Source organism: Larimichthys crocea, chromosome XVII (assembly GCF_000972845.2).
Source record: "Larimichthys crocea isolate SSNF chromosome XVII, L_crocea_2.0, whole genome shotgun sequence".
NCBI classification, from domain to species: Eukaryota; Metazoa; Chordata; class Actinopteri; family Sciaenidae; genus Larimichthys; species Larimichthys crocea.
Window position 1 is genome coordinate 6,715,828 of NC_040027.1, and position 20,000 is coordinate 6,735,827.

The 20,000-nt window shown below is 49.2% G+C and overlaps 1 protein-coding gene and 1 long non-coding RNA gene across 2 annotated transcripts; one reads left to right on the forward strand and one right to left on the reverse strand.

The window, feature by feature from the left end:
- The first annotated feature begins 9,127 nt into the window (after nt 1-9,127).
- On the forward strand, nt 9,128-12,143 carry LOC113748004 (uncharacterized). The gene is made up of 2 exons (XR_003464046.1): nt 9,128-9,244; nt 11,973-12,143. It is a non-coding gene; the product is annotated as an uncharacterized LOC113748004 (long non-coding RNA).
- Nucleotides 12,144-17,264: 5,121 nt separating this feature from the next.
- Nucleotides 17,265-19,497, reverse strand: LOC113747981 (ephrin-A2-like). The gene is made up of 5 exons (XM_027290213.1): nt 19,486-19,497; nt 19,340-19,377; nt 18,969-19,261; nt 17,833-17,898; nt 17,265-17,713 (listed from the first exon to the last, which is right to left on the reverse strand). The coding sequence occupies exons 1-5, from the start codon at nt 19,495-19,497 to the stop codon at nt 17,574-17,576; spliced, it is 549 nt and encodes a 182-aa protein (XP_027146014.1). The 3' UTR covers nt 17,265-17,573.
- Nucleotides 19,498-20,000: the final 503 nt, after the last annotated feature.

The window sequence follows — 20,000 nt, forward strand, 5'->3', positions numbered from 1 at the left end:
GTGTGTAGAGGTGTATGTGTGAGAGTTGGTGATTGTGTGAGTAGGTGAGTTGTGTGTGTGTGTGTGAGTTGTTGTGGGTGTGGTATGATGTATGTGTGAGAGTTGTGTGTGTGTGAGTGTTGTGGAGTATGTGAGTTGTGTTTGTGTGTGAGTGTGTGTGGTCTGTGGTGTGTGAGAGTTTGTGTTGTGATGTGTCTTGTGTGTGTGTGGGGAGTTTGTGTGTGTGTGTGGGTGAGTGTGTGTGTGTGTGGTGTTGTGTGTGTGAGTGTGTGTGTGAGTGTGTGTGAGAAGTTGTGGTATGTGTGAGTGTGTGGGGGGGGGGTGGAGTATGTGAGTGTGTGGTGTGGTGTGAGTGTGTGTGTCTATGGTGTGTGTGAGAGTGGTGTGTGTTGGAGTGTGTCTGTGTGTGGGTGTGTTGAGTTTGGTGGGTGTGTAGTGGGGCTGGAGTGTGTGTGTGTGTGTGAGAGAGTGTGGTGTGTGTGTGAGAGAGTTGTGTGTGTGTGTGAGTGGTCTGTGAGTGTGTGTGGTGTTGAGTTGTTGTGTGTGAGTGGTGTGGGTGTCTGTGAGTGTGTGTTTGGAGTGTGTGTGTGGATTGTGTGGGTGGTGAGGGTGTCTGTGAGTGTGTGTGTGTCTTGATTGTGTGAGTGTGAGTGTGGTGAATTGTGTGTTGTTGTGTGAGTGGTTGAGAGCCGTGTGTGTGTGGTGTGTGTCTGTGAGTGTGTGTTGGAGTTGTGTGATCCGTGTGTGGGTGTTTTGTGTCTGTGTCTGTGTGTGTGTAGTTGTTTGTGTGTTGAGTGGGTGTTTGTGAGTGGAGAGCGGTGTGGTGTGTGGTTGTGTGTTTGTTCTTGATTGTGTGTGTGATTGTGAGTCAGTTTGGTGGTGTGTGTCGTGAGTGGTGTGAGAGTTGTGTGTGTGTGCGTGTGTGAGTGGGGTGTGTGATGTGAGTGTGTGTGTTGAGTGTGTGGGTGTGAGTTGTTGGAGGCATTGTGTGGGTGGGGCTGGAAGTGTGTGTGTGTGAGAGGTTGTTTGTGTGTGTGTGAGTGTTGTGTGGAGAGTTGTGTGTGAAGTTGTGAGAGAGTGTGTGTGAATGTGTGTGTGTGTGTGTGTGATGTGGTGTGTGAGTGTGTGTTGTGTGAGTTGAGAGTTGTGTGTGTGTGAGTGTGTCGGTGAGTGTGTGTGTGTCTGTGAGTGTGTGGTGAGTGTGTGTATGTGTGTGTGTGTGTGAGTGTGTGTGTGTGTGTTTGTGAGTGCGAGAGCGTGTGGTGTGTGTGTGGGAGTGTGAGAGTTTGTGTTGTGGGAGTGTGTCTGGTGAGTGTGTGTGTGTCTGTGAGTGTGTGTGAGTGTGAGTGTGTGAATGGTTGTGTGTGGAGTGTGGTGTGTGTGTTTAGTGATGTGAGAGTGGTGGTTGTGTGATGTCTGTTAGTGTGTGTGTGTGAGTGTGTGAGTCAGTGTGTGGTGTGTGTGTGTCTGAGTGTGTTGTGTGAGTTGTTGAGAGTTGTGTTGTGTGGTGTTGTCCTGTGAGTGTGTGTGTGGGATTGTGTGAGCCGTGTGTGGTGTGTTTGTGTCTGTGTGTGTGATTGTGTTGTGTTGTGTGAGTGTGTGTGTGTTTGTGAGGTGTGAGAGCGTGTGTGTAGGTGTGTGGGTGTTCTTGTGAGTGTTGTGGACGCGTGTGAAGTTTGTGTGCGTCATTGTGTGTGTGTGTCCTGTGCGTGTTGTGCGCGTTGTGTGTGTGTGTGTGTGTGTGTTCGCGTTTGTTGGTGGTGTGTGTGGTTTGTGCAGTGTCCTGGGTGTGTGGTGTGTGGTGCGTGTGGTGTGCGTGTGCGTGTGTAGTGGAGTTGTGTGCGTCCCGTGTGGTGTGTGTCTGTGCTTGTGGTGTGTGTGCGCGTTGTTGTGTGCGTGGTGTGTGTGGGCGCGTTGTGCGTGTGTGTTGTGTGTGCGTGGTGCGTGCGTGGTGCTTGCGTGTGTGTGCTTGTGTGTGTGCGTGTGGTGTGATTGTGTGACGTGCGTGTGTGTGTGTGTGTGCCGTGTGTGTGCTTAGTGTGTGTGCCGCGCTGTGTTTGCGTGTGTGCGAGTTTGTGTGTGTGTGTGTGTGTGCGTGGTGTGTGTGTGTGTGTGTGCGTGGTGTGTGTGCCGTTGGATGTGTGGCTCCCTTCCTCCGCTTCTCTTTCCGTTCTCTTCTGTCTCTGTCGGTGCCTTTGCCCTTTCCCCTGCCAGCCCCCGGTGCGGCACCGTGACCCCGCCCCTGCCGGGGGTGGGCTGTGCGGTGGCCGGCTGTAACCGACCCACGCCGCGCCAACAGCGCACCTACGTACACAACCACGCGGCGCTCCCCCATCACTCCCCTGTTTGTTGCACCCGCGTCAGGCGCGTGCAGTCAAACCCGGGGGTTGGGGCGCGCGGGGTGCGGAGCTCTCGGATGGGGGGCAAGCGGCCAAAAACCTGAGGTCCTGTCAGTCAAACGGAGGGTCGATTCTGTCCCCGCCTCCGCCGTGACGGAAGGGGAGGGGACGTGAAACTTCCCTAGGGTGTGGACTTTGTTTGAATCCACGCAGAACATCACGCGCTGTGTTCGGGGAGGTAGGCCGCGTCGGTTCGGGGCCTTCTGGTTTCGGTGGCGGACGGGTCCAAACAACGCGTTACAATGACTGTCTACAGAGTTGCTTCTCCGGTCCGTTCCGATCTGCGGCTATTGTTCTCTCGCGAGGAAGGAGGTGAACAACCGCGCAGCCCCTCGGCCGATCCACACAACCCGCACAGACCAACACAGCGCGGAACTCCACGCACATCGGCGGAGAAAGTGCCACAGTCCGTTTGGCGGCATGAACGTGACGCTCGATGAATCCACCAGCGGGCCCTGTACGTCCTGATCGGATCACCTGATCGGATTCCTGTACTTTCCTATCCGGGCTGTGCGGGAGGACACACACACACACACACACACACCCAACACACAACAGACACACACACCCAACACACACACACACACTGACACTCTGAAGCTTTATTCCGACCGAACAGAACTTTTAGCAGAACCTCAGAAGTTCACACAGACAGGGAAGGTGAAATCAGCTGATCTGTGACCTTGAGTGATGATTTAAATTAATGACGTCACAGCAATCTTTATTCATGAATCAGTCACACCGCCCGAGAATCAGCGGTTTGATGACGTCATGTTTCAGAGAAGGCTTCAGCATCAGGAAAAAGTTTATTTGAGTTTAATTGTTGTAGTTTTATTTGGAAAGTTTAAATGAAAATCTGAATTTCTCCTGGCCAGTTCGTCTAGTTTCTTATTAACACATCCAGAACGTTTGTTTAGTGTCACCGTGATGTCAACGTGATGTTCACCGTGTGTCCCGATGATGTCACCGTTAAGCCGCGTCCGACCGAGAGAAACCATCCATGCGTTAATAAGCTCTAGTTAGATTGATTGAATGACTTTATGTTGGCGTCTCCCAGTCCTTCATCGGTCGACTTCAAGTCGTGCAAAAGCTGCTGCCCCGTCTTTTAACCTGACAACCAGCAGACGTGCGCATAGCACTCCTGTTTCTTAAATCCCTTCATTGGCTTCCGGTCCTTTTAGAATGGATTTAACTTTTAACATGTGTTTTTAAAGCTCTTAACGGCCTCCCCCTTCGTATTAAAATCTGAGCTTGAACTGTCCACAATCCTGCGAGAGGCGCTGAGGTCCAAAGATCAAACTGTCACCCCTGGAAGTGCCCAGGTCAAAATACAACACTGGGGTGACCGCGAGCGTATTTCCGTTGCCGCCTCGCAGCCTCTGGAATCAGTCTCCCCGTCGAGATGGCGTCTCGTTTCTGAACTGGGCCTCTTTAAATCCAAGCAAAAACTTATATGAGGAAGCTTTGAACACGCGCGTAGTATGATGACACTTTTTCAGTTCGTAATTGTTCGATTTTGTGCATTTTTAGTGGTTTTTATTGTTTTTCTATTGTGGTTGTTTTTTACCTTTGGTGTCTTGTTTTATTTTTAAAAAAATTTTTGTCTACCTTGTAAGCAATTGGTACACCGAAAGGACTGTTGTAAAGGGCTGTATAAAAACGTACATTTCCATTTTAAATTTACAGTTACATGTATCTCGAATGATGTCACGTGAATGTCACCGTGATGTCACCGTGACGCCTTCACACACTGACGAGCTTTAGCTCCTTCGTTTTGCGTCCGCAGGCTGAAGCGTCCGGCCCAGAAGAAGAAGTACGGCCTGCTGTCAAACTACGACGACTCGCTGGAGATGGAGGCGGTGGAGAGCGACGAGGACGACACGCTGTACGAAGCTCGCAGCCTCCGCAGGTCAGAGGTCAACACAGCACGCTAACACAACGCCAACACTCCGGCTGCGATCCAATACTCAGTTTATGAAGCTTCCTTAACGTGTCCGTCATGATGAGGCTGTTTGAATCTGACTGTGAAGCAGCTTCAGTGCTTCCTTCATCGTCTCCTTCAGCAGAGGACACACGAGCCTCTTAGGAAGGAAAGGCCAAATGTTTGGAACTGTGCCATCCAGCGTCCTGCAGATCCTCATGAAGTTCCCGTTGCTGATTCATCAGATCTTTGCCATAACAACACGGTCAGAGCGCGGGGAGGATCTAGGAAGGATCTCAGAGGAGCGTTTTGTAGTCCATCTTCTGGACTTTGTAGTTTTACCACAGATCACTCAAAACATTCACCGTCGTTCATGACGTTAGTCTAGAGTGAGACAGTCGACTCCTAACTTCATCTCCTCTCCTTCACATCTGTCCTCATCTCTCTCCCTTACACATTCTGTCCTCATTCTCCTCTCCCTTCAACATCTGTCCTCATCACCTCTCCCTTCACTCTCTGTCCTCATCACCTCTCCTTCCCATTCTGTCATCCCCTCTCCTCATCTGTCCCTCTCCTCTCCTTCATCTGTCCTCATCTCCTCCTCACACTGTCCTGTCATACCTCTCCTCATTATCTGTTCCTGCATCCAAACCTCTCCTGCATTATCTGTCCCATCCCGCTTCCGTCAAATCTTCCTCATTCTCCTCTCCTTCCATTCTGTCCTTCATCTCCTCTCCTTCACATCTGTCCCATATTCCTCTCCTTCATCATCTGTCTCATCACCGTCTCCTTCACATCTGTCCTCATCTCCTCTCCTTCACAATCTGTCCTTAATACCCATCTCCTTCACATCTGTCATTCATCACCTCTCCTTCACATCTGTCTCATCCCTCTCCTCAATCTGTCCCTCATCCTCATTCACATTCTGCACTCTATCCTGTCCTTCACCTTCTAGTCACAGCTACGCATGGCGCCTCTCCTTCACATCTGTCTCATCGCCTCTCCTTCACATCTGTCCTCATCTCCTCTCCTTTCACTCTGTCCTAACTCTCCTCTCCTTCACAACTGTCCTCATCTCCTCTCCTTCACATCTGTCTCATCACCTCTCCTTCACATCTGTCCTCATCTCCTCTCCTTCGCTCAGCGTGACGACGTCACGTGGCTCAGCGTGGCTCAACGTGACGACGTCACGTGACTCAACGTGACGACGTCACGTGGCTCAGGCCTGGCTCAACGTGACGACATCACGTGGCTCAAGCGTGGCCTAACGTGACGACGTCACGTGGCTCAGCCTCGGCTCAACTGACAACGTCCGTGGTTGCACGTGCTCAACATGGACGACGTACGTGACTCCGCTGTCAAAGGCGAAGTCACGTGCTCAGCGTGGTTCAAAGTGACGACTCACGTGACTCAGCGTGGCTCAACGTGACGACGTCACGTGACTCAGCGTGCTCAAGTGACGACGTCACGTGGACTCGCGTGGCTCCAACGTGACGTCAACGTGGCTCAGCGTGGCTTCTCAACTGACGACGTCACGTGGCTCAGCGTGGCTCAACGTGACGACGTCACGTGGCTCAGCGTGGCTCAACGTGACGACGTCATGTGGCTCAAACATGACGAACGTCACGTGGCTCAGCATGACTCAACATGCGACTCACATGGCTCAGCTGACTCAACATGACGACGTCACGGGCCTCATGTGGACTGACATGACGACGTCACGTGGCTCAACGGACTGAACATGACGACGTCACGTTGGCGCATTGACTCAACATGACGAGTCACTGACTCAGCATGACGACGTCACGGACTCAACACTGACGACGTCACGTGACTCACCATGACTCACAACATGACGACGTCACGTGGTTTAGCATGAATAACATGGTCAACGCGACGACGTCACGTGGCTCAGCGCGACGGGCACGTCACGTGGCTCCAGCGCGACGACGTCACGTGGCTCAGCGCGACGACGTCACGTTTGACTCAGCACGACGACGTCCCGTGACTCAACACGACGACTCACGTGACTCAACACGAGACGTCAGTGACCTCAACATGACCTCAAACTGACGACGTCACGTTGACTCAGCATGACGACGTCACGTGACACTCAACATGGCGACGTCCCGTGACTCAACATGGCGACGTCACGTGACTCAACATGACTCAACAATGGCGCGTCACGTGACTCAACGTTACGACGTACGTGGCTCAACATGACTCAACCTGCGACGTCACAGTGACTCAAACGTGACGACGTCACGTGACTCAACGTGACGACGTCACGTGGCTCGCGTGGTTCAACATGACGCGCGTCACGTGGCTCAGCGTGGTTCAACATGACGACGTCACAGTTGACTCAGCTGGCTCAACGTGACGACGTCACATGACTCAGCTGGCTAACGTGAACAGTCACCGTGGCTCAGCGTGACTCAACGGACGACGTCACGTGGCTCAACCATGACGACGTCACGTGGCTCAGCGTACTCAACATGACGACGTCACGTGGCTCAGCGGTGAACTCAAATGACGAGTCACGTGGCTCAGCGTGACTAACATGACGACGTCACGTTGGTCACGTGACCTGAACATGACGACGTCACGTGCTCAGCTGACTCAACATGACGACGTCACGTGGTCAGCGTGACTCAACAGACGACGTCCACGTGGCCTCAGCATGGATCTCACATGACGACGTCACGTGCTCAACTGACGACGTCACGTGACTCAACCTGAGCTCAACATGACGACGTCACGTGGTTTAGATGACTCACATGGCTCACGCACGCGACGACGTCACGTGGCTCAACGCGACGACGTCACGTGGCTCAAACGCCGACGACGTCACGTGGCTCAACGCGACGACGTCACGTGGCTCAACGCGACGACGTCACGTGACTCAGCACGACGACGTCACGTGACTCAACATGACGACGTCACGTGACTCAGTGTGGCTCAACATGACGACGTCACGTGGCTCAACATGACTCAACATGACGACGTCACGTGGCTCAGCATGACTCAACATGACGACGTCAGTGGCTCAGCATACTCAACATGACGACGTCACGTTGGCTCAGCATGGACGGGACGTTCACGTGGCCTCAACTGGACGAACGTCACGTGGCTCAACGTGACGACGTCACGTGGCTCAACGTGGACTCAACATGACGACGTCACGTGGCTCAGTGCTCAACAGTGACGACGGTCACGTGACTCAACGTGGACGACGTCCCGTGACTCAACATGGCGACGTCACGTGACTCAACGTGCGACGCACGTGACCAACGTGACGGACGTCACGTGACTCAACATGGCGACGTCACGTGACTCAACATGGCGACGTCACGTGACTCAACATGGCGACGTTCACGTGACTCAACAACATGGCGACGTCACGTTGACTCAACATGGCGACGTCACGTGGACTCAACATGATCAACGTGACGACGTCACGTTGACTCAAGTGACGACGTTCACTGACTCAACATCACAGATCTCAACGGTGAGACTCACGTGACTCAACGTGACGACCCGTTCGCGCCGTGACGACTCAACGTGACTCAGCGTGACGACGTCACGTGACTTCAACCGTGACGACGTTCACGTGACCGTGGCTTCACATGATCAACATGTGTTATTGATCAGCTGATGGATCTCTGATCTCTGATTGGTCTGATCTGTTTTCTGTTCCTCAGATGTCCGGTGGGTCGGAGTCACCTCCTGATGATGACATGCGCTGTTCACTGTCAGCTGATATTGATTATTGATCAGAGACCAAGACTGACCAAGAGGAAGTGGACAAACAAACGCCAAAGTGCCCGACGACAGACGCCAGGCAGATAATCAATATTTTTATAATAAAGTGTTATTGGACGAACCGTCAGTCTGTGAAGACACCAAGAGGCCAAACATCACCGTCCTATTATTTCTTATTTTCTTATTCTTGACGTTACTGTTCTCATCTTTATCTGTTTGTCTTTGTGCTTTAACTACTGCAAACTGACTCCAGACAGCGCGTCCGGTCCGGTCTGGTCGGGTCTGTCTGGTCCAGACTATGAGCGCCCCCCCCCTGCCCTAGGATGTGAGACTAAGATGTTCTGGTTTGGTTCTGGAGTCCCAACAGAATCATTGATGATGTTTATTCAAGAAATTAAATCAGTTTGGAAATGAGACGTTTAAGGACCCGAAAAAAATCTGAATTCATAATTTATTTATTTTGTTCCGTCAGAAAAGTTAATTTGAGAAGAAAATAAATAAAACGTTTCTTTATGTTTCCTAACGTTTGGTATTTTTCTGCCATTTAAGTAAAATAAGTTTTCAAACATGTTCAGAGTTTTTATTGAAGCATCAGGAACATTTGAGCTTCAGTTCATGATATGTTTGTTTTGGAACGTTCTGTCAACGCTACAGAAACACTTGGTAACGTTCAAGTATGGTTAGGGTTGTCTGAACGTTGTCTAAATGTTAGTGTATTGGTTTGATTAATGGTTTATTATCAGCTGATCATACTCAGTTTCTAACAGCAGGAAAGGTTTTTAAATTATGTTCCGTTACATTAACGTTAATTTAAGTGCAGCTGAACTCGGATCAGGTAAAAACAGACACACACACACACACACACACACACACACTCATTAGGACACGCCCCCTCCTGACCTCACGTGACCCTGACAGACAGTACTGTGGGAAACCACACACTGACGTCATCAGGAGGGCTCTGATTGGTCTATAAATTAAACTGTTTCTGTTTTTTTGTCCACCCTTGTTGAGCTGATAGATTAAGATCAATATCAGCTGACAGCTGCAATGCATCATGGGAGCAGAAACACCACAGAGAAGAGTCTAATACTCTGTAATCTGTACCCCGATGTCCACTGAGGTTCCTCGTGGTTCTCAACAATTTCCCTACGAGGATAATGTAAGTACTTCTGATTCTGATTCTGACGCTGGGTTCCTTGTTGTTCTTGTGGTTCCTTGTGGTTCTTATAGTCTCCAAAAGTAGATTGGGAGCCAGAGCTTTCAGCTATCAGGCTCCTCTTCTGTGGAACAAACTACCTTTCTGGTTCAGGAGGCAGACACGGTCAACACCTTTAAGAGTAGACTGAGACTTTCCTCTTTGTAGAGCTTATAGTTAGTGCTGGCTCAGGTCATCCCTTAGTGATGCTGCCATAGGACTAATTCCCATGATGCACTTGCGTGTAAAACTTGTAGTTATTAGTATACTGTTTGAATATTAATTTAATTTACATGGTTTGTTGTTGATCAACTTCCTGTTTGTTGTATAAGTTAGACAATCAAAGTTCTGAACATTAACGATCATTAAATAAAACTGTCAGTCTGTGACTCAGTCTCAGTCTGTGACCAGTCTGTGACTCAGTCTCAGTCTGTGACTCAGTCGTGCGCTCAGTCTGTGACTCAGTCTCAGTCTTGTGACTCAGTTCAGTCTGTGTCATCTGTGGCTCGTCTGTGACTCAGTTCAGTGTGACTCAGTCTCGTCTGACTCAGTCTGCTGCTCAGTCTCAGTCTGTGATCGTCTCATCTGTGATCAGTCTGTGACTCAGTCTAGTCTGCTGCTCAGTCTGTGACTCGTCTGTGACTCAGTCTCAGTCCTGTGACTCAGTCTAGTCTGTGACTCAGTCTGTGGTATCTCAGTCCTCAGTCTGTGACTCAGTCTCGGTGACTCAGTCTGTGTAGTCTCAGTCTGTGACTCAGTCTGTGACCATCTTGATCCGTCTCAGTCTGTGACTCAGTCTCAGTCTGTGCTCAGTCTGTGGCTCAATCTCAGTCTGTGACTCAGTCTGTGACTCAGTCTCATCTGTGACTCAGTCGTATCAGTCTGTGACTCAGTCTCAGTCTGTGGCTCAGTCTCAGTCGCTGACTCGTCTGTGACCAGTCTGTGACTCAGTCTCATCGTGCTCAGCTGTCTGTGACTCAGTCTGTGACTCCTGATACATAAACTAATATTATTATATTATATAATTAATCTTTAAAATGTTTAAATAATAATAAGTTGTCTTTGATGTTTAAATAAATGAACAAACACAGACACATGAGTACTGACCATGATGTCACCTGATCACATGATCACCTGATCACGTGACGTCTGCGACACTTCATTGATCTACAAACATTCTGGTGACTGAATGTTGAATAATACAATAATACACAATAATAATGAATAAACAACAAAGTTTATTTGATTTATGTTTATTGTCATTAAAATCACACAGTGTTACACACACTTCCTGTCAGCTGACAGAAATTAAACTTTAATAATTAACAATGATGAATGTGAATATCACATGACGACTCGGCCCAGAACAACAATATGAGTTTTTAAAGGACCTCAAACGGTTTGTCGAACTCTGCTGGTCTCTGATCACATGATCAATGAACCGGACCTCCATCAGACTGCCACAGCCCTGCAGACGGTCCTGCAGACGTCCTGCAGACTGTCCTGCAGACTGTGCAGACTGTCCTGCAGACTGTCCTGCAGACTGTCCTGCAGACTGTCCTGCAGGACTGTCCTGCCGACTGTCCTGCAGACGGTCCTGCCGCAGACTGTCCTGCCCGCACTGTCCTGCAGACTGCTGGCAGACTGCTCCTGCAGACTGTCCTGCAGACTGTCCTGCAGACTGTCCTGCAGACGGTCCCAGGTCCCTGGTCTCCATCACAGGTGGAGTTTGGTGACTCTGCCTCCTGTAGCTCCTCCTCCTGGTCCAGGCTCCCCACTCGACCCTGGGGGGCTCGTCTTGTGTTCTGGTCCAGCACAGCCCGGTCCAGGAAGTTGATGTAGCGCAGCGCCAGACGCAGGATCTGGTTCTTGCTCAGCTTCCTGTCAGGGGGGTGCGTGGGGATGAGACGCCGCAGCTCGGAGAACGCTCCGTTAACGTTCTGCTGACGCCAACGCTCACGACTGTTCATTGAGGTCCGACAGACAACCCGACCAGAACCTGAGGGGGAGGACACAGATGAGGACACAGATGAGGAGACAGAGGAGGACACAGAGGAGGACACAGAGGAGGAGACAGAGGAGGAGACAGATGAGGCGACAGAGGAAGGAGACAGATGAGGACACAGAGGAGGACACAGAGGAGGACACAGCGGCGAGGAGACAGTGAGAGGAGGACAGAGGAGGCACGGACACGATGAGGACACAGAGGAGGACACAGAGGAGCGAGACAGATGAGGACACAGAGGAGGACACACGGAGGAGGAGGGACAGATGAGGGGACACAGAGGAGGAGACAGATGAGGACACCAGATGAGGCGACAGAGTGAGGTGAAATGAGGTGAACAGAACCAGAACCTGACGAGAGACAGGAAATCCAAATATGGACTGTGAGGAGGAATGTGTGAACGTACGGTCAGTGACGTGAAGCGTGACATCATCAGTCCGTGTGCGTCACTGCGGGGACAGAGTGACATCATCAGAAACATCTAAACAAGTGATGTCATAATGACATCTGAGTGTGTGTGTGTGTGTGTGTGTGAGTGTGTGTGTGTGTGTGTGTGTGTGAGTGTGTGTGTGTGTGTGTGTGTGTACATAAACATAAATTCAGTTTTTCATAACTCGGTTCATGAATCTGACTCGTCACATTTCTGTTCTCCACGTATTGAAGCTCTCCGTCTCTATTCTCACACAGGAACCAGGGGGCTCTGATCCGAGTCACGGAGAGACGGTTCCCCAGAGTCTCCATCCCTCCTGGATCCTCCTGGATCCTCCTGTCCACTCGTCAGCCTCAGGACCACTCTACCCATGGTCCTGCCCCCCTCCCTTCCCAAATGTAACTTGTAATAAACATGTTTAAGCTTCATCTGTAGGTCGTGGTCCTTGTTAGTGAAATACAAAATAAATACAGAAATCAAACCTTCAGGACCTTCAGGACCTTCAGGGCCTTCAGGACCTTCAGGACCTTCAGGACCTTCAGGGCCTCCGTACATGCACACCTGTTCACGTGACGTCATCTCACCTGTCTGACGTGTTGCGGTGACACGCAGCCTTGTGCAGCATGTTTCACACAGGTTCTGGAGGACAGCTGGATGGTTCTGGTCTGGACGGTCCTGGATGGTCCTGGTCTGGATGGTCCTGGATGGTCCTGGTCTGCAGACAGGCTGGGTTGGTCTGTCTCTCTCCGGTCCCGCAGACTCTTTTATAGCGCCCCGCGTCCTCTGTGCGTGTCGTGAGGCGTCGTTTCCATGGAGATGGTTAAAAATGACAAGCTCATTAAACACAGACAGAAGGGGGGTCCAGGAAGAACCGGCCCTCCAGAGACCAGCAGGGTCCAGAGGACGCCGCCCCCTCCACGCCCCCAGACCCCCCTGCAGGAGTCACAAACACACACACACACACACACACACACACACACTCACACACAGACACACACACACACACACACTCACACACACACTCTCTCACACACACACAGACACTCACACACACTGACACACATACACACAAACACACATACACACAAACACACAGACACACACACACACACACTCTCTCACACACACACACACACACACACACACAAACACACACACACTGTAACACACACACACTCACACAGAGTAAAAGTACTCAGTTACTCTTCACCTTCGTCCTGTGAGAGCGTCGGTCTCTGGTTTTCCCACAGTCCTGTCTGTCAGGGTCACGTGAGGTCAGGAGGGGGCGTGGCCTGTCACTGTAACAAGCTGATGATTGGTAGGCGTGAAACTGATGACTGATAAACATCTCAGCCAATCAGACGGCCCCGAGAGAGCGACAGGTCCCAGAGGAGGGAGGGGGCGTGTCCTAATGAGTGTGTGTGTGTGTTACAGTGTGTGTGTGTCTGTGTGTGTTTGTGTGTCTGTGTGAGTGTGTGTGTGTGTGTGTGTGTGTCTTCAATTCCCACCTTTGTCTCTGATCGTTCAGTTTGAGTCTGATAACTGAGACTGAGTAACAAGGAACCACAAGGAACCCAGCGTCCTGAGAGCGCAGTGTTCTAGAGGGGTAGTAAGGTATTATGAGCTCTTTTAGATATGATGGAGCCTGACCATGAAGAGATTTGTAAGTAAGGAGAAGAATTTAAATTCTATTCTAGATTTAACAGGGAGCCAATGCAAGGAAGCCAGAATGGGAGAGATGTGATCTCTGATCTTGGTTCCTGTCAGAACACGTGCAGCAGCATTCTGAATTAACTGCAAAGTCCTCAGAGACTTATTGGAGCAGCCTGATAACAAAGAGTTACAATAGTCCAGCCTTGAAGTAACAAATGCGTGGACTAGTTTTTCTGCATCCGCCTGAGACACGATGCGTCTGATTTTAGCGATGTTACGTAAGTGGAAGAATGCAGTCCTCGAAATTTGTTTTATGTGGACGTTAAAGGACAAATCCTGATCAAAAGCAACTCCAAGATTCTTTACAGTGGAGCTGGAGGCCAGGGTGATCCCATCTAAAGTAACTAAGAAGGCTGCAGTACCGACTCTAACCACGAGGTGTCACTGTTACACATGAAGTTACATTATTGGTCCTGTAAGGAGTCTGTCTCACCTCATCCTGTCTCACCTCATCCTGTCTCACTTCAGTCTGTCTCACCTTATCTTGTCTCACTCACCTCACAGAGATATGAACATGAAAAAAGTTAATAAATAAAAACTTTAATAACTTTCAGGGATGAAAAGACAAAAACTAAAATCAGCTGATGATCAGACAAACAGACGCAGGAAGACAGGTAAGGTACAGACAGGTAAGGTACAGACAGATAAGGTACAGACAGACAGATAAGATATAGACAGACAGGTAAGGTACAGACAGGTAAGGTACAGACAGACAGACAGGTAAGGTACAGACAGACAGGTAAGGTACAGACAGACAGGTAAGTTTCAGTGTGTTGCAGTGATCAGAGCTGACCAGCAGGTGTCACTGTGACTCTGTGTTCAACAGTGTCAACAGTGTGTTACCGTGTTCACGTGTTACATGTTCACGTGTTCACGTTACATGTTCACGTGTTCACGTTACATGTTCACGTGTTCACATGTTACATGTTCACATGTAACATGTTCACGTGTTCACATGTTACATGTTCACGTGTTCACATGTTACATGTTCACGTGTTCACATGTTTACGTGTTCACATGTTCACGCGTTCACATGTTACATGTTCACGCGTTCACATGTTACATGTTCACGTGTTTACGTGTTCACATGTTCACGCGTTCACATGTTACATGTTCACGTGTTCACAGTACATGTTCACGTGTTCACAGTACATGTTCACGTGTTCACATGTTCACATGTTACATGTTCACGTGTTCACATGTAACATGTTCACATGTTCACGTGTTACCGTGTTCACGTTACATGTTCACGTGTTCATTATTCAGCTATTAATGAATAAATGTAAAAGTACCAAGTTTTCTCTGAGTGAATGAAAATACTCCAGTGTAGTATCAGTACCTTATCTTGTACTAGTACTGTAGTCGTAGTATTCTGTCTTGTTCACTGTCTGGCTGTTCTCTACGTTAGCACTAAATGTTCTGACATTAGCAACTTTAAATGAGCCGCTAACGGTAACATTAACTCTGCTAACGGTAACATGAGCTCTGCTAACGGTAACATTAACTCTGCTAACGGTAACATGAGCTCTGCTAACGGTAACATGAGCTCTGTTAACGGTAACATTAGCTCTGCTAACGGTAACATTAACTCTGCTCACGGTAACATGAGCTCTGCTAACGGTAACATGAGCTCTGCTAACGGTAACATTAACTCTGCTAACGGTAACATGAGCTCTGCTAACGGTAACATTAGCTCTACTAACGGTAACATGAGCTCTGCTAACGGTAACATTAGCTCTGCTAACGGTAACATGAGCGCTGCTAACGGTAACATTAGCTCTGCTAACGGTAACATTAGCTCTGCTAACGTCAGTAATGTTATACAACAACAAGTATGCTAGGTAACGTTAGCCTCCGTAATGCTAAAGTCTGGAGCTAACGTGACAGCTGATCCGTCAGAGAAAGTTTCCTGATAAAGAAACAAAAACAGAAACTTTTTGTATTTGTGACATTTTTATTGGTGAATTTTTCAAACACAGATTCAAACATTTGGAACTTTTTCGCTTCATCAAATTGATTTTCAGTTTTTCTGCTCATGCAGCGCAGAAAGAGGTCGTCGAACACTGACCTCGTTAGCTCTTCAGCCAATCACAGAAATAAAAACAGGATTTTATAAGCATCCAATAAGAAAATATACAAAACAGATTTTTGTCTTTCAGAGAATACGCAGACGTAGAAAAACGCTTAAAGACTGTAAACCGGAGACGTCACGGAGGTCGACACCACCATGTTTGTAGTTCGCAGTTTGTCTTCGTTAACGTGTCAAACGCCACAAAAAGCAGATTCTGTCCACACGGACACCAACGAAGAAGAAGACGACGACCTGCAAAACCCACCTGACCGTTACTTAGCAACAGAACAGAGAGCACGAGACTACAAGGACCAGAATGCATCGTGATGCCAGCAGGAACTCAACTGAGAAAAACAACGTTAGACTGATGACGTCACGTCTCTGCTGAATCTTTTTTCTTAAAATGAAAATGACAGAAACTGAATGAAAACTTGAATTTTTCGTCTCTGTCGTCCTTGACGACAGTCCGATGCTACATCGTCCCTCCGTCCATCACAGTGCGTTCGTTATACTGCATTTCCCAGCATGCCCCTGCTTGTCCACACACAGGGACACACTGTATCAAGAGAAAGAAAAGTCCTGTCCACGCGGTGGCGCTGTCTGTCCACGCGGTGATGTCGTTTCCCAGTCAGTCTGTAAAAATTCAGCACCAGCAGAAAAAAGGCCATTTTTGATTGGTTGGTTCGTTTTGTTTGTTCAGAACATTCGTTTATTATTTTTACAACAGAAACTAAAAAACATGCCATGACTCCTCCCCTTTGTATAACCCCGCCCCCTGGCAGGTGTGGGCGGGGCCAAGAGGACACCTGGACCTGCTGCCAGAGTTCAGTCAACTTTAATAGAAAAAAAGTCTTTGGCAGATTTACAGAGATGAAAGACGACTGAAGAAGACAGACAGGCACAGAGAGAGAGACAGACAGACAGACAGACAGAGAGACAGACAGACAGACAGACAGAGAGACAGACAGAGAGACAGACAGACAGAGAGACAGACAGACAGACAGACAGAGAGACAGAGAGACAGACAGACAGACAGAGAGACAGACAGACACAGAAATGAAATTTTTATATCAAAATTTTAATGAGCTGAAATTTGAATAATAACGTTTTTATTCGTCTGTTCTGATGTTCTACTGACATCTGAAGCTACGTTAGCTTCACGGACGTCACGTTAGCTTCACGGACGTCACGTTAGCTTCACGGATGTCACGTTAGCTTCTTTTTGGTCATGAAGTTTCTGTGACTGCTCGTCGACGGGTCGGAGCTGCTGAACGCAACCTGAATGTTTCTGAATGTTTCTGAATGTTTCCTTCAGACTCCGCTGACCACCATGTTGGACTTCCTGTGAGGTCGTCGTCTGTCGCGTCACTCAGAACCTGAAACACGTTTGATTGTTCTGACCCGACTGACCCTGAAACAGTTTCTATATAAATTATTTTAAAGCTTGAACTGGACCTCGGCCTGTTGGCAGAACTTTGAACTGAAGATAATTAAATTAGGTCCTGTACAAACAGAACCGGGCCCTACACAGAACTCACTGTGAAACCAACCTCCACAAGTTCTGGTTCTTTGACAGTTTGGACCTTTAAGTTCATTTGTCCAATACAAAAGTGTTAATGTGTTAGCTGAAGGTCTGTGTCGGTTCTGGAGGTCTGTGTCGGTTCTGGAGGTCTGTGTCGGTTCTGGAGGTCTGATCCAGTAACATGGAGGTCAGCGGAGCCTTGGCGCAGCAGTGACTACAGGCTCCGCCCACCTCTGAGTCAGAGGTCAACGAGAGGGAGCTTGGTTTGTTTCCTCGGAGTGACGGGAGGATGGAGACAAGGAGGAGGCGGTGCTACGAGGAGGCGGTGCTACGAGGAGGCGGTGCTGTGAGGAGGCGGTGCTGTGAGGAGGCGGTGCTACGAGGAGGCGGTGCTGTGAGGAGGCGGTGCTACGAGGAGGCGGTGCTACGAGGAGGCGGTGCTGTGAGGAGGCGGTGCTGTGAGGAGGCGGTGCTACGAGGAGGCGGTGCTGTGAGGAGGCGGTGCTACGAGGAGGCGGTGCTACGAGGAGGCGGTGCTGTGAGGAGGCGGTGCTATGAGGAGGCGAGGAGCAGGAGGAGCAGGAAGGCGAGCATCATGGTGGACAGCAGGGAGGGGCGGGGCAGAGTCAGGGAGGCGGAGCCAGTGGTGTCGTCTGTCAGGAACGGCTCCGGAGACTCGTACACCGAGTCATCTGAGAGAGAGAGACAGGAAGTGACACCACTGATGACATCATCACAGCTCTGACCAGCAGAGGGCGCTCGTCACGGACACGTAACATCAAACTACTGAAGAGAAGAAGAAGAAACTCACTGGACGGTTTGACGTAGATCTTCAACTTCAGACACGATTTACCTGCCAGGTTAGGATGAGGAGACGCTGAGAGACAGACAGGCAGGGAGACAGACAGGCAGGGGGACAGACAGGCAGGGAGAGAGACAGGCAGGGAGAGAGACAGGCAGAGATAAACTTCAGTAATTTGAAATTTAATTTAAATTTAAAAGAAAGCAGAAAAGCTTTAACCAGCTGATGGAGCTGATGGAGCTGATGGAGCTGATGGAGCTGAGCACAGTTTGATGATTACCGTAAAGAAAGTGACCACAACACGCTCCATAAAGAGCCTCACCCACAGAGAGACAGAAATCCATCAGACCAAACCAAATGATAAGAAAACAAAAAGAAAACTATCTGACACACTGGAAAGAATCATGTTATGTGGCCCTAAACAGAAAATACACTGTGGCAGAATACCTGAGCACTGTGACCAATCCAAGCTCAGGAAATCCTGGACTGTGCACAGACTCAGTGAGCACAGACAGACCTGGCTCCACCCACTGCACACAACACGGGTGGAGACCGAGCTGCACCTTCTAACCACCTGAAACTGCACCAAGACATCAGAGACACGGACTTCATACAGATCACACACACCCAGAAAGACTGAGACCTCACACAAGATCCAAAACCTCATCCCTGCTGGGTGAAGAACAGCAATGTGCAAACATGCAGCGAGATGTGTGAACTGCTGTGAGCACAGAAGGACGTCCAGGGGACAGAGGGACAGGCCCAGACCGTCTCCTCCTGCTGGACATCATTTACTCTGTATATAACTATTTATTCTGACAACGTTCACGTTCAACTGAGATCAACTATTATATATCTATAACATTATATATCTATATATATCTATAACATGAGCACAGCACAACTTTCAGTTTTATTATTATTTTTATTCCATCTGTCTGAGCGTTGCTTTGGCAATGTTAAAATATGTTTCCCAATAAAGCTGAACTGAACAAATATGACGTGTACAAATATGACGTGTACAAATATGACGTGTACAAATATGATTCATACTACAGAGTTTCTTAGTATATGCTGCTGCCTGAGTCAACTCACAGTGTAGTACTCACAGATGTACTAGTACTCGTGTACTGTGTAGTACTCACAGATGTAGTAGTACTCGTGTCCCGGCCTGAACTCGAAGCCCAGGCTGAACGGGGTGAACAGCTGGAACTTCTCGGAGAACTTGAGCGGTCCGTTGGGGCTCAGCGGCCGGTTACACTCCCAGCGTTTGAAGCCCTTCCTGTGGTGGTCGCAGGTGGTGTACCCGTCATAGTTCACCATGTACAACACGTAGTGCTCCATGCGCTCGGTGGACTCCGCCGCCTCGTAGTGCGGACAGTAGATGTCCAGGTAGTCGTTGATCGCCACCTCCACCGCGTACTCGCCACGAACGAACCTGAAGAAGAAAAACAGTTTAAATTACCGTCATCACGACCAACGCTCTACGTGACAAAAACATTTCACTGTGATTTACAGAGTTTCCTGGAGGACAGTGAAGTAAACTGCTGCCAACTGTAGCTGCTGTTAGCTCCGTCTGTTAGCTGATGTTAGCCCAGTCTGTTAGCTGATGTTAGCTCAGTCTGTTAGCTCAGTCTGTTAGTTGCTGTTAGAGAGTTATACCTCTGTGGACATAATGGCAGAGGAGAAGAGAGCGAAGAGGACGCTGTGTCATGTGTAGTTTTTGTAATTTGAGTAAATCTACAAACATCGACTCTTCCTGACGTGCTGCGTTATTTTTGGCGCTCTGTGATCGAGTTAACGACTTCAAACACTTTAAGTTCTTTGAGCTGCTGAATCACAGCGATGATTATTCCCATGGGAATTGAACGCAGCATCAGTGTAGCTGATGGAGGTCGATCGGAGCAGCCGATGGAGGTCGATCGGAGCAGTCGATGGAGGTCGATCGGAGCAGTCGATGGAGGTCGCCTCCGCCCTCTTCGCCTTCGCTAACACCATTAGCAAAGTGCAGGCTAACTCAGTTAGCTGAATGATCAGGGGGCGGTGCGTTCAGGGTGAATCCGTCCCCTCAGCGCTCACATCATTACTCATCACACTAATGAACCTGAGGGACCGCCGGGTCAGCACCATCATCAAAACCAGCTCAATTGGACCTCAGATCATCAGAACTGTTCTGG

What these genes read in the sequence shown, in the direction of transcription:
- LOC113747981 (XM_027290213.1), bottom strand. An exon ending in ACTGTCCTCCAGGAAACTCT is followed by an intron (nt 19,262 to 19,339) that starts GTAAATCACAGT and finishes TTTCTTCTTCAG; the next exon opens with GTTCGTTCGTGGCGAGTACG. An exon ending in GATCTACGTCAAACCGTCCA is followed by an intron (nt 17,714 to 17,832) that starts GTGAGTTTCTTC and finishes TCTCTCTCTCAG; the next exon opens with ATGACTCGGTGTACGAGTCT.